The sequence below is a fragment of the Adelges cooleyi genome, unplaced genomic scaffold (genome assembly GCF_023614345.1).
Source record: "Adelges cooleyi isolate 19-005CV unplaced genomic scaffold, UGA_ACOO_1.1 ACOO_flye_CR_arks_rails_tigmint_CR_PRNA_9, whole genome shotgun sequence".
Lineage (NCBI taxonomy): Eukaryota > Metazoa > Arthropoda > Insecta > Hemiptera > Adelgidae > Adelges > Adelges cooleyi.
Genome location: NW_026096579.1, coordinates 17,638,394 through 17,651,457, shown reverse-complemented (window position 1 = coordinate 17,651,457; position 13,064 = coordinate 17,638,394). Strand labels below are relative to the sequence as shown.

The 13,064-nt window shown below is 32.3% G+C and overlaps 2 protein-coding genes across 2 annotated transcripts; both read left to right on the top strand.

Annotated features, from left to right (window-relative positions):
- Positions 1–128: 128 nt before the first annotated feature.
- LOC126847092 (uncharacterized) lies at positions 129–10,161 on the top strand. The gene is made up of 14 exons (XM_050587133.1): positions 129–305; positions 389–555; positions 643–825; positions 4,871–5,087; positions 5,167–5,381; positions 5,447–5,632; positions 6,154–6,298; positions 6,439–6,609; positions 6,691–6,782; positions 6,994–7,387; positions 8,044–8,258; positions 8,365–8,550; positions 8,797–8,938; positions 9,767–10,161. The coding sequence occupies exons 1-14, from the start codon at positions 299–301 to the stop codon at positions 10,072–10,074; spliced, it is 2,628 nt and encodes an 875-aa protein (XP_050443090.1). The 5' UTR covers positions 129–298; the 3' UTR covers positions 10,075–10,161.
- A 149-nt stretch (positions 10,162–10,310) lies between these two features.
- Positions 10,311–11,863, top strand: LOC126847098 (mitochondrial import inner membrane translocase subunit Tim17-B-like). Its single transcript, XM_050587142.1, has 2 exons — positions 10,311–11,208; positions 11,277–11,863. The coding sequence occupies exons 1-2, from the start codon at positions 11,062–11,064 to the stop codon at positions 11,580–11,582; spliced, it is 453 nt and encodes a 150-aa protein (XP_050443099.1). The 5' UTR covers positions 10,311–11,061; the 3' UTR covers positions 11,583–11,863.
- The last annotated feature ends 1,201 nt before the right edge of the window (positions 11,864–13,064 follow it).

Below are 13,064 nucleotides of genomic sequence, written 5' to 3'. Positions count from 1 at the left end.
TCCATTAGCGCGAGATAAGATGATTACATGAAAAAATAATCTGTTCTCCTTCTCCGGCTGTGGTCAGTCATTAAAAATAATACCTGTGAGGTGGTGGGGTCATTTATGAAACTTGTTTTGAAACAATTACGTACGACACTAGAACCAGTTGTTGTGCAAAGAATTCTACAGCGAGGTTCAACATTTCATTCGCCGACCGTTTGCACAATAAATAATCTAGTTTCTGTTACAGTTTGCGTTAGATGTTTATTTTTTTTTAATTGAGCCCATAATGATTTGTTAAGATAAATCCAGAAATATGAAAGGCAAGTGACTACTTTATATTTTATACGCCCGTTTTTTTTTGTTGATAACGATTGCTCACAATTCGTTTTTCGATAATGTTTAGGTTATGTTTCGATTTATTTTATCATCTATTGTTCGACCCAACAGTTATGTACAAACGGATATTCTCCTCCTAAGTCGCCAACTAAGAACAATGCCGGAGTCGGTCAACACGGTGTATCCGAGCTTAATGTGCCCGATTTTCATGTGTTTGATTGGAAATTGTGCAAAGTATATTATAACTATTATGACGTACAGGCGTTTGTTTGTTAATATTAAATTAATATATAAATGCTGCATTAATTGATTGACGTATAGGCCTTGCACGAAGTTGAAAAGAACAACGCTGTGTTGTCTTCGATAAGTGTCAAGTTGGTGTTGTTGATGATTTATGAAGGAGCACTCGGCGAGACTGCCAAACAAATCGAACGAGTAGTTGGGTTTTCCGGAAATAGACAATTGACCCGAGAACGATTTTCTAAAAAATTGAAATCTTTACAAGTAAAGTTGGAACAATTAAAAATAATAATGATAAATTAATTGAATTGAATAAAAAAACCATAACATTGCATTAGCTATTGAATGAATTTTCTTGAGTCAAATTTAAATAACTAGTAACGCGTTCGCACATACTACATAAGTTAGTATTCAATTTTGGGAATTTAAGGTTTATCTAATTATAATTTTTTACTACAGAACAAACAGATTCAGTCTATTTGAATGATTTTACTGTGTTAGGTACGAGGATAAACATTACATTATATAGTGCTATTGTAAAATAGATAATAGCGTGAATTCTGATTACCTAGTCGATGCCCTAAAAATTGAACTATTCTATACCGGATTTTAGTGTCATTTAGTGATAATAATAAGTTGAAGTTCAAGGACTTAGTCTTAAAATATTATGAAAATTGTTGCAACACGAGCCCGGAAACGCCAAACGATTTTTACCTGATAACCAAATTGATTGTGTTATCAATTTTCAATTAAAATTTCAATCATGAGATAATACAGGGATCTGAGGCATCTCCAAATAGGTGAGCCCCCCTCCTTTTTCTTTTTCGACAAGTCAAAAATAGGATGTTTCGATATTTAAATCCAAAATAAATGACCAAAAAAAAATGGTTTTTCCTCCCAATGCAACAAATGTTTACCTTAGAAAAGGGGTCACATCATTGTTGGTCCTAACTCAAAAATTATGTGACTCTCTTTTTCACCTACAGATGCGTTGTGTTGTTTGTTAAGTCTCGGTAAGTTTAGTTAACTTTCTCACAAGTAAAATTGTATACTCAAAATTAGTAAACATTTGGAGATTTTTTTTAAAAATGTGCTTATAAAAATGCTATTACGATATAATGTTTAAAATATCAATTAAAAATAGGCACTTGGAAAAAGTACATTTACATATATATATTTAAATATCAGTAGGTATAACTTTATAGACAAAAAAATAAATTTAAAATATCTAAAACATCTGGTTATTAAACAAGGTGAAGAAGGCAGGTGCTTTCATCAATACGAAAATAATAAAGATAAGACTTTAAACACTGTTAAATACTTTAACAATACAATAGACAATAAAAAAAACATTAAACGGATAGACTGATAAAAAGTAACAAATGACAAAATACATAATATGTTTTTACCTATGGCTTTTCAGTTTACCCTAATAATTTCGATCATTATTCTATTCTAGTTATACAAATGTTGTATAGTTTTTTTTTCTTCAAAATTACAACTTGGGTAACAAAAACGATTTAAAAATACTTATCCACCATGCCTCGTGGATTATTGTACTAAACAACTAATTTGATTTTTTAATGAACTGACCAAAAAATTATATAGCTACTGACCAATTTAAAAATAACTGTCAAATGGGCATAGGTATAACATTGTTATATATATGTAACACTGCCGCCTATCATTGTGGCATAGTAGATAAAGAGAATACGTTTGAATGGAAGAATATTGTTTAAAGATTTTCTAACACATTAAAGAAAGGATTCCTTAGAGTCTAGACTATAGCGGTTTTTAGCACTATAAATAAACTAAAGTTATCGCACTGGTGTCGGGGAGGTCACATTTTGTAGAAACACTAAAAAGCATTTAAGCATTAGTTCAATGTTTGGATTCTAAGTAAAACCTACCAGGAATTTTGAAAAAGGAGCGTCTCTTTTCTATGTGTTGTATTGGCGGATCCAGGGGTTGTCCAAGGGGGGGGGGCGAATTTTCGTTTTTGTAGGTATAATAAAATTATCTTTTTTGATTTTTACTTTTTATTAATTGTCTACAAAATATGTTACAATGTATTAATTATTTTGATTAGTTATTTTTTTATTAATCATTATTAATTCAGTTTAATTTTGACCCAATAAACTTTCATAGAAAATAGCTACAAGTTAGTTTAAATATCAAGTACATACTTATAATTAAGTAAAGTACAATACTCAGATATTTATAATATAAAATCAATGCCGTTTTTTTCTTTAGCAAATCTTTCAATAATATCTACATTTAAGGGAAGTTCTATACTGGCTTTTTCAGTCAAAACACATCATTTTCTGTCCATCGCACAGGCCGAACCAGTAATCCGATAAGTAATTTGAAAACAGATTTGAATTCGCCATGAAGTTTACTTAGGATCGGTCAGGGTACTTTTTTCAATTTTTAATTTTAACCCTTTTCAAATTTGAAATTTTGAAATTTTATAAAAAGTACGCTGACCGATCTCAAGTAAACTTCATGACAAATTCAAATCTGTTTCAGTGACGGAACAAAAAATTTACTATTATATTAACTAAAATGGCTTTTACTCATAGACAAAATGATTTAAATTGAAAATAATACCATGAAGCTTATACAAATTAACAGGTAAATTAATTTACATGGTCGAAATTTATTACAACCACTTTTTTCTTAGGCCAAGGGGGGGGGGGTGATCGCCTCATCGCCCCCCCCCCCCGTCAAATCCGCCACTGATGCGTTGATCTGTGTAATGATATTTTTATAGTTTTTAAAAACAAGTTTTTAGTCTTTTTGTTTATTTTGTCAATAAAACTTTTTTCTGTTTGTATTTGATTTACATTTTTTTCCCGAATTATTGAAAGAGATATTGCAGGGATCATCACCCGTATGGAAACATTGAGAATGTTTATTTGCTTCTCTATAATCCATATAGGTATATATAAATATTTTATAAAACACTAGTTCTCTGCACTTCATACGGTTGATTCATCAATCATCAAGGATAAGACAAAAAAAAAAAATTGCTATATTTTTTTGTTTTGGTTTCTTAAAAAGTTTTTTTTTATGTTATCCTACAATGGTATAAAATGTCTAAATATTTAACTTTTTTAGTATTTTCCAGAAATCTATTAACTTTTAAAAATTTACCTATTGGTAACGTATATATTTAATTAACTTTAAAAAAAATGAAAATAAAAACAGTTTTGCATAATTGGGTACTTTTAAAGTTTAAGTTTAAAATTTAGGACAGGAGGTGAAGTACGCTACAGTAATGTGTAGTATTATTTTGTGAGTTACTGTGTAAATTACTTTACCTCTCTCAACCACACTTCTTAAATTTTAAACTTTAGTAACTTTAAAAGTAAATGTTATCGAAAACTGGTTGTCGAACTGTCAAAATGGTCAATATATTATTCTTAATTATAAAAGTTAATTAAATATATACTTTACCATTTAAGTTTTTAAAGTTGATAGAGCTCTGGAAAAAACCTAAGTAAAAACATTGTCTAATACCATTTGTAAAATAACATAAACTAGTCTCTAAAAAAATTGCAATTATTTTAATCTTAATAAACCGCCCTGTAAATGGGCGAATACCTATTTAAATACTGACTATTTTTCGGAAAACTATAGCTTACCAAGTAAAAAGTATGTACATTTTTAGGAAATCCTCGTTATTTTAGATTTTTAGTTGGGGCGAACATTTTTTTTTAAATTTGGCTTTCAAAAGTATCTTTTGAGTACGGTTTTTATACAGACAGGTTACATGAAGAAATCGGTTCAGCGGTTTCGACAAAAAATTATAGATATAACAACACATTGTAAATAATACTTGCTCGGCTCTGTATCGAAGCTAAAATAGTAGGTACCTAATGGCTAATTCTTATAATAATATTAATATTTGAATATCTTGAAAAATTAACAAATCTCGCTTGTAAATGGCTTTGCGATGGTCTACCACAGATACAAATACTTCAATCAGGGAATAACTTTATCGCAAAATTATTCTCTCGTTTCAAGTAGGTACTGTTAATATAATCCCGAATAAAAATGACCAAAGTCATTGCTGATACGATATGTGTATTTTAACTAGACGATTTTAAAAAACAAGTGGTTGTAGAATTTTAACTATCTTGTAAAAATACACATTACTCATGGTAATAATCTTCAGATTTCAGATTTGTATTGTTTATTTTTCTAAAATAATGTACTTAACTATAAATGCTGACTTGTATGTTAAATATTTATGGAACCGTTAATTTGATAAAAATCATCAATTACGTATTAATATTGTATTTAGAGTTATGACACAAAGGACTACGAGTTGGACATTGGTACAAAACTGTTTATGGACAAATCGGCGAAAGCCAAGAATGAATTTAATGAAATATTAAACACGTGGTACAATTCAAGTTTCGAAACGGTTGATTTTAGCAAGCCAGCCGATGCGGTTAGCGCGATAAATGGATGGGCAGAAAATGTAACCCATGGCCGTATTCAACAACTTATAACGGAAGGTCGATTGGAAATTAAAAATGTTGTCAAATAATTACACGGTAAACTTATCATTATTGTGTTATTTATTTGTCCTTACAGCCGATACAAAAGTAAACACGGCACTTATTTTGTTGAACGCCATATATTTCAAAGGCTACTGGACAAATCCTTTTAACAAAGATCTTACGAAAAATGGACTTTTCAACTTGAACTCAAAAACTACAGTCGAGATACCGTTGATGACCACTTACAACCATTTTCAAATATCATCTATACCGACCCTAAGTGCTCGTATGATATGTTTGCCATATGCGGTAAATTAATGAGAATTACAATGAATTCGGCGCACTTAGTCATTAGTTTTTGATTAATGTTCTAGGGAAATAAATTCGTGATGTACATAGTATTACCGGATTCGATTGACGGGCTTTCCGATTTGGTAAATAAAATCAATCCAAAGTCTTTGGCCGTGTCAATAAAATCGATGAAGTCGGTATTGGCCAAAGTGGTTCTACCGAAATTCACGTTCGAGTACACTTCGATTCTCGGACCCTTATTGCAAAAAGTAGGGTAAATATTATGACTAATAAGAATAATATAATCTATGTGATAAATTTAATCAAAATTTAAATCACTTAATTACAAGTATAATCGATGGTACGACTAGTTCTACTAAAACTTTGAACGGAGAGGGTTATAGCCTCGCCATAGGCGGAGATTTGATTAATTTTTTTTTGGGGGGGGGGGGGTAGCATTTCTCTACCTAAAATGACTCGCAAGGGCCGCAAAATTATTCATCTACTTTAGGCAAAGGCCATTAAGACCACCCCGTCATAAACTTTATCCTCCATCCTTTTCTATCATCTGTTGCTTGTTCTTTTCATCTATACATTCTTCCAATGCTTCCACGTCTTTCTTAATAAAATCTTCTCATTTTAATCTCGGCTTTCCAAGCGGTCTCTTTCCCATCGGGTTTTGTTCCACTACAACCCTCGTTATATAATTTATTTTCTTCTAAACTCACCACTAGTTTTATCATCTTCGATTGAATGCGACTGGTTGTATACATTCAGTTTTCTTTTAAAGCTAGGAATTACTGATATGTTTGGGTCAAAAGCCAACTTAACTAACATTGGAGCCGGACGTTTGGGTAATCTCGTCGTGTCCAATGTTCTCCAAAAGGCTGGACTCGATGTCAATGAACAAGGAAGTACAGCGTATGCTGTAACTGGTGAGTTCTAAGTATAAAATATTTTTTGTTATACTTATAACACATGTTATGTACTATATACTATACAATAATAACGTGTTTAAATTACATTTTTTGTTGTAAAACAAATTATAATTTTTTTTTTCATTTATAATTGTTAGAAGTGGATTTAGATCATAGATTTGGCGTTTCTGTCGAGGCGGAATTTCAAGTAAATCGGCCGTTTTTATTTATGATAGAAGACATCACAACGGATACCATAGTTTTCGTCGGACAGGTAGTCAATCCACTCTCCAAAGGCTCTCCGGTAGTCACTATACCTGTTGTAAAACGTAATTGTTGTGCATAAAACTAATTTAAGTAGACTAGTGTAAAAAAAAAATAATGAAAAATACAATTTACAATGATTTCAGCCACATCTGAAGACATCGATACGAAAATCGGTTCAGACAATAGTCATTCGGATTCGCAGCGATTTTACTATTTTGATCTTGAATTATTCAAAGTAATAACGGCTAATAAAAACTAATATTGAAGTAGCTATTGGATTTTTTAAAATCGTTTTACCGAAAGGAAACTTATTCGATTGAAAGCGTTTTTTTTTTGGTAATTTAGTTTGTGACGGGAAAGTAGTATTTGGGATTCGGCGGTTCAGGAATAAATATAATATTATATAAATACATGTTTAGTATTAATTTGCCAAAATTGTTGTTTAGGAAGTTAATTTGGCCGAACCCGAATCCAACTTTGTGATTTCACCAGCCAGCGTGAAAGAAGTATTGTCGTTACTGTCGGAAGGCGCTCAAGGGGAAACCTGGAAAGAGCTAAACAACGTTTTGCGGCTACCCAAAGAACAATCGGCATTGCATAATTTATTGCACAGATATCAATTGTCGATGAAGAGTTCTAAATTGGACATACTGACGTCCAATAAAGTGTTTGTTAGAAACAAAAATAGTGTAAACCGCAATTTCATTGATATCGCTACCGACCTTTATGCGGCCGACATAGCTGAAATAAATGTCACGAATATCGACGAGTCGGTTAAATTGATTAACGAACAAGTATCATCCGCGACTAAAGGGCTCATAAACTCGATCATTAATAAAGGTACGTTTTTTTTTTGCTCCAAATATTTACATAAATATATTTATGTTAAATGTGTACATCGATATAGGAGTTTTTAGTTATTTAGCTACGGACCATAGCTGAGACGGGGTATTGTTTTAAAATTATGTTTTTATTTGTTTATTTTTGTGCGCTTGGATCCACGATGATATTATCTTCTAAAGCGCACGAATAGATTTCTTTATGTAGCAATTCTTTAGATCAGAAATCGTACTTGAAAGAGGTACTGTCTTGGGCCAAAAATTCACTGTTTTCGTGAAAAACACCAAAAATGTGTACATATTTTTCAACTTTTAATTGAAGGGGTCAATGGACATAAAGGTGTTAACTGACATTTTTTCGAAAATGCATTTTATTGCACGAATAAAAGGGTTTAAGTGTTATAGAGCATCCCTAGACCGTTTTTTTGCCTCTTAAAAGTTATTTCATTTATAATGATTCCTGTAGACATGCGACACCACCGCTCCAATATACTTCGTCCCTGCTGTACTAGCTTTTTTTTTTTAACAATTTGTGTTCAAAAATACAATTATAAATGTGTAATGTATAAACTACTAAAGTGTATTATGCCGCATCGTATTTTATTGTTCGGTTAAGTAACTACTGAAAATAATATTGTTTCTTTAACCACCTAATAGACGATTTCACCGGTGATACAGACCTTTTGTTGGCAAATATACTTTATTTCAAAGGAGACTGGTTAGTTCAATTCAACGAAAGCCTGACTGAAATCCAATGCTTTTACACGAAACCCAATTTGTGTACCGAAGCAAGTATGATGTACTTGCAAGATATCATAAAATACGGCGAAATTTCCGACATCGGTGCTCAAGTTGTGGAATTGCCATTTAAGGTTAGAAAAAACATATTACAATCAATATTACAAGTTACATGTATTAATGTTTAGTATTATACTAGATAAGTATCTGCTAATGTATTGCTTTGTACTTTAATTTTAGGATGAAAACTTTACAATGGTTTTATTATTGCCAGACGAAAACACTAATTTATTACAATTGATAAAAGATTTACAACACAATCCTTTAGTAAAAATATCGAATTCTCTTCACAAAAGAACAGTTAATCTATATTTACCTCGCTTTACCATAAATTATTACTCGAAATTATCATCTATTCTTAAAAAAGTAAGTTAGCCAAACATTAATAGCGTATAGAGTCTAAACAATTCGAAGAACTATTTTTATAATGATATGTACCTATTATGAAATGACGATAGTTGTCATTATTTCACTAATTATTTTGTATTTAATAATTAAAATATTTTTAAACATGTGTTGTACATGAATATTATGTTGCATATAAAAGCTAAAGCACTTAAGATAATTTATTATAATATATTTCTATTAACTGTGTAACGCGTTAATTACTAGATGGGATTATCGACACTATTTGAAAAAAATGCCAATTTGACAGCGATATTTAATTCTGAAAAGCAAGTGTCTGTTAAAGATATCATACATAAAGCTGTGATCGAGATCAACGAAAAAGGCGCCAAAGCCGCTGCAGTCACTGGTAAGCAACTAGTTTTAATGTATATTATGCACTGAAATTACAGTGAGTACAAACATAATATAATAATGCTTTAGGTATTGCATTCGATAGTCGTTTGAGAAAACAATTCTGCAATTTAGAAATATTAATTATTGTACTGGTTGTAGAATATTAAAGTATTTAATAAAGGTATTAACTGATATCCAAGCACACGTCCAGTGTCTCACGCTAGATGATTTCTGGGGTGGTGGAGCGGGGAGGGGAGATATGGTTATCATAGTATTGTAAACATTATATTAAAAGCAGATGCATTAATATTTATAAAAAATGAATCCATGCGTGGCATCATCTCGACCGTCTAATCCTCTTTCCCATATGTTGTGAAGTTATGGTGTGGAATACATGTTTCCCGAGAGTGAGATGGTAAACGTTTTTGTACATGGGTATACTTTAGGACAACTACTAAGTTGGACAATATTTATATGTTTTTATATCTAGGAGTCGGTTCAAAATTTGAGTAATACTTTCAGTAAGATCAAAATCTATCCTATTGTTGGCCTATAACGTTAAGGCCAACAAGATTACGAGTAGGTGGACGCCATAAAACGTATTCATGATTTATACGTTTCTCCTGGACGGCCGACGGGGGGGGGGGGTAATTTCTTTCACTTTTACATTTTTTAGGATTAATCCCGTATTATAAGCTATCCTTTAAAAATAGGTTATTGAAAACGTTATCGTAATCTATATGTTTTAACCTTGATTTGTACAGTTTTTTTATTGGCACTATTAAGCTTTTTGATTTGATGTCTAAATTTTAATTTCTAAAAGTATGTTTTTTTGTTTTAGTGGCCTCTGTAATACCTTTAAGCAGTATACCACCGTTGCCTCCCGTAACTGTCAATATAAACAGGCCTTTTGCATTTTTACTTGTCAATCGAGCTTCGAGAAATGTTTTGTTTAGCGGTCAAATATACACGACTACTTCTACTCTTTCGCAACGGTTTCAAGATTTTTCAACAACACAAGAGAAGAGTAATGAACCTACTCCTAATTCCATTAAAAATAATAATATAACTGTTCAACCTCTTTTAAATGGACCGAGATATCAACAACCCCAATCAAAAAATAATCTAAGCATTAATTATAAGATGTAATTATTATTTTGTTCCTATATAATTTCGAAAAAAAAACAATGTAAACAATTTAAAATTATTTTATTAAACGACTTATTGTTTTTTTTATATATATATATAAATATCCAAAGTTGCCATTTATAAAATGTTACACGGTGAAAAATTATATTATACTTTAAATACACTACCCATTTATTATATATATATATATATATTTATAGATAAATATGTTTTTATAAGACTACAGTTAATGATTGATCACTGTTATATTACTTATTTTGAAAGTTATGAGTCATTCACCGAATGAAGATAATATTTTTGATTTTGAAATTCGTAGGCAAGCGTAAATATGTTGTTTAATACTTACACAAGTATGCACCAAGGAGTTCAATAAACTAAGCCTCTTTAATTGAAGGAACTTCAATTGATGTATTGTGCACTAATGTGCAAAATTGTCCAATTAGTAATAAAAAAACCCGTATTTCATGCAAGATGCACAAAATGTAAGGTACAGTTGATGTGCGCCTAATATTATTAGCAGGCGGATAGTATCGAGAATATTGTTGTGGTTATTAAATAGATATATTATACAGATTATAGAGGTTTTTTTTTGCACGGCATTCGGACGCTGAGGTACTAACTGTTTATAAAAACTCGCCAATATTAAACTTCTACAATTCACATAATATAGGCCCATAGGCAGACTAAAAAAAATTGTTGGGGGAGGGGGGGGGGGCTAGCGAGAGCCCACTCGGTCACTCCCATAATGTCTCTTTATTCGAATCGCGTGAATTTTGGCTTCTGACAATGCAGGTCAAGAGATTCTTTTTATTTATATACATTTTCCTTTATTTGTGAGATTATAAATATGTCAAAACTGTGTTTATATGTGAATTATTTTACTATGGTTATGTGACCATCATAACGACAATACTGTCAAATGTATTTTTGTGTGTTGGTATAATTTTGATTTGTATCGTGTCGCACTGTTTTTCGGAATCATTAACGATGGATGCCTACGACAGAGAACCGTGCCCAATGCGAGTTATGGATGATATCGGCAATGGGTTTGCCTTGGGCCTCATCGGTGGAGGAATATTCCAGGCGGTTGAGGGTTTCCGAAACGGGCCGGCCGGGTTCAGAAGGCGTTGCAACGTGAGTGTGAAAATCACAAGTAACCACCAAATCAGACAATTTTTAATAAGTCGGGATTTGATTTCCAGAGCGCTTTTCAATCGGCCACCACCCGTGCTCCGGCCATGGGCGGAACATTTGCTGTTTGGGGTGGCCTGTATGCCGCCATTGAATGCACAATGGTCGGCATCAGGAAGAAAGAGGACCCATGGAACACGATTACAAGCAGCGCTCTGGCCGGCGGCATCCTGGCCGCAAGAAAAGGGCTTCGATCGATGGCGAAAAACGCGTTTGGTAGTGCCGCATGTATGGCAGCTTACGAAGCCTACGGCTGGTACTCGGAGTACAGGTCAGCCGAAAAATTTAGACCGCGAGCGCCAAAATATGACGACTAACAACGCGCCCACCCAGAGACTCGATTATGCCCGGGATGACGCTATTGACTATGGTCGATAGTTTGCCTTTTTGAGAGCAGCAACTAAAGCTATCATAGCCAACCACGTTTGGGTTTTTGGACCGCTGTGTTTAAAAAAATCCGCGTCAAAGCCGAGGCTGTCTTGTCGATCTCATGTTGCCAATAATTGCCGCCTTCACTTTAAAAGCTGCACTATATGGCGCCAGAGCGCGGGGCTAGTTATTTGTTTCTTGTTTGGTAATTTTCTTCCACAGTCTTTTTGTGTACGGCTGGAATGGGTAAAGTTATATATTATGATTATTAATATTGTATTGTAAATTACTTTTATGACCATTTTCAATATAATCTCTATTTTGCATACTATATTATTTGTTGTAAATTATTATAAAAAATCCAAATGGACGTGTTTAATTTTCACACTTAATAAAAATAAAATAAGACAAAAATCTTACACTTACCTCCGTTAGCGTTGAAGATGACAAAACTGTTACCGAAATACGTGTACGCAAAGATTGTATTATTTTAGCTTCGGTGCGGAGCTGAGAAGGTATTGTATTTACAATGATGTGTTTTTAACTTTTATTTTTGTGTCTGGACTCACGATATCTCGTAAACCGCTGAACCAATTTCTTCGTGTAGCAACTCTATAGATCAGAAATCATACCTGGAAGGTACATTATAAGGCCAAAAATTAAAAAAAAGTCACCCCTTCCCCATCAAAATCGAGAAAAATACCCAAAAAATTTACAAATTTTTCAACTTAAAACTACGATGCTCTAGAACTTTTTTAAAAATAGTCGAAAATGTTCCAAATTTTTATGAATTGTTCTTCAAACATAGTACTATTGATAAACATTAACAAACAAATAAATATCTTAAACCCTTTCCCTTAGGAGGGATAGAATTTTTTTTAGAGTTTTAGAGATTTAGATGTGAAAATTAGACCGAAGGTAGATCTAAAATGGAACTATAACATATACAATTTTCTCGAAAATCTGTAGTCAAATTTTTTTTTATTAAGGAAAAAACCCAAAAATAGGGTAAATTTACACTTTGGCCGTAGTCAGTTTCTGGGTTGCTATGTGTGAGTGAATCAACAGTCGACAGGTAATGAATTTTTTTTCATTATATTGTTAATTATGATAAATGGGTAACTATGACAGTACATTTTTATAGACAGGCGATCAACCCTTATCGTATCCACCCTGCACAAGACTAAATATTAAATTTTAAGTACATTTTTGCTGGTCCCACGATATCTTCTAAACCGCTAAAACTGCGGTTTGAACATACTATTCACAGATTCGCATCGAAGCGTTTATTTAAAAGTGATTCATCACTTTCAGTTATAATAAAATCTATAGACCTGTGACCTCTCGTCCCCACTATACCCCGACCCCACTGTACTGGCTTTTTTTTTTACTTTTTAGTCCTATTATTAAAGGTACTTAATAATTGTTGA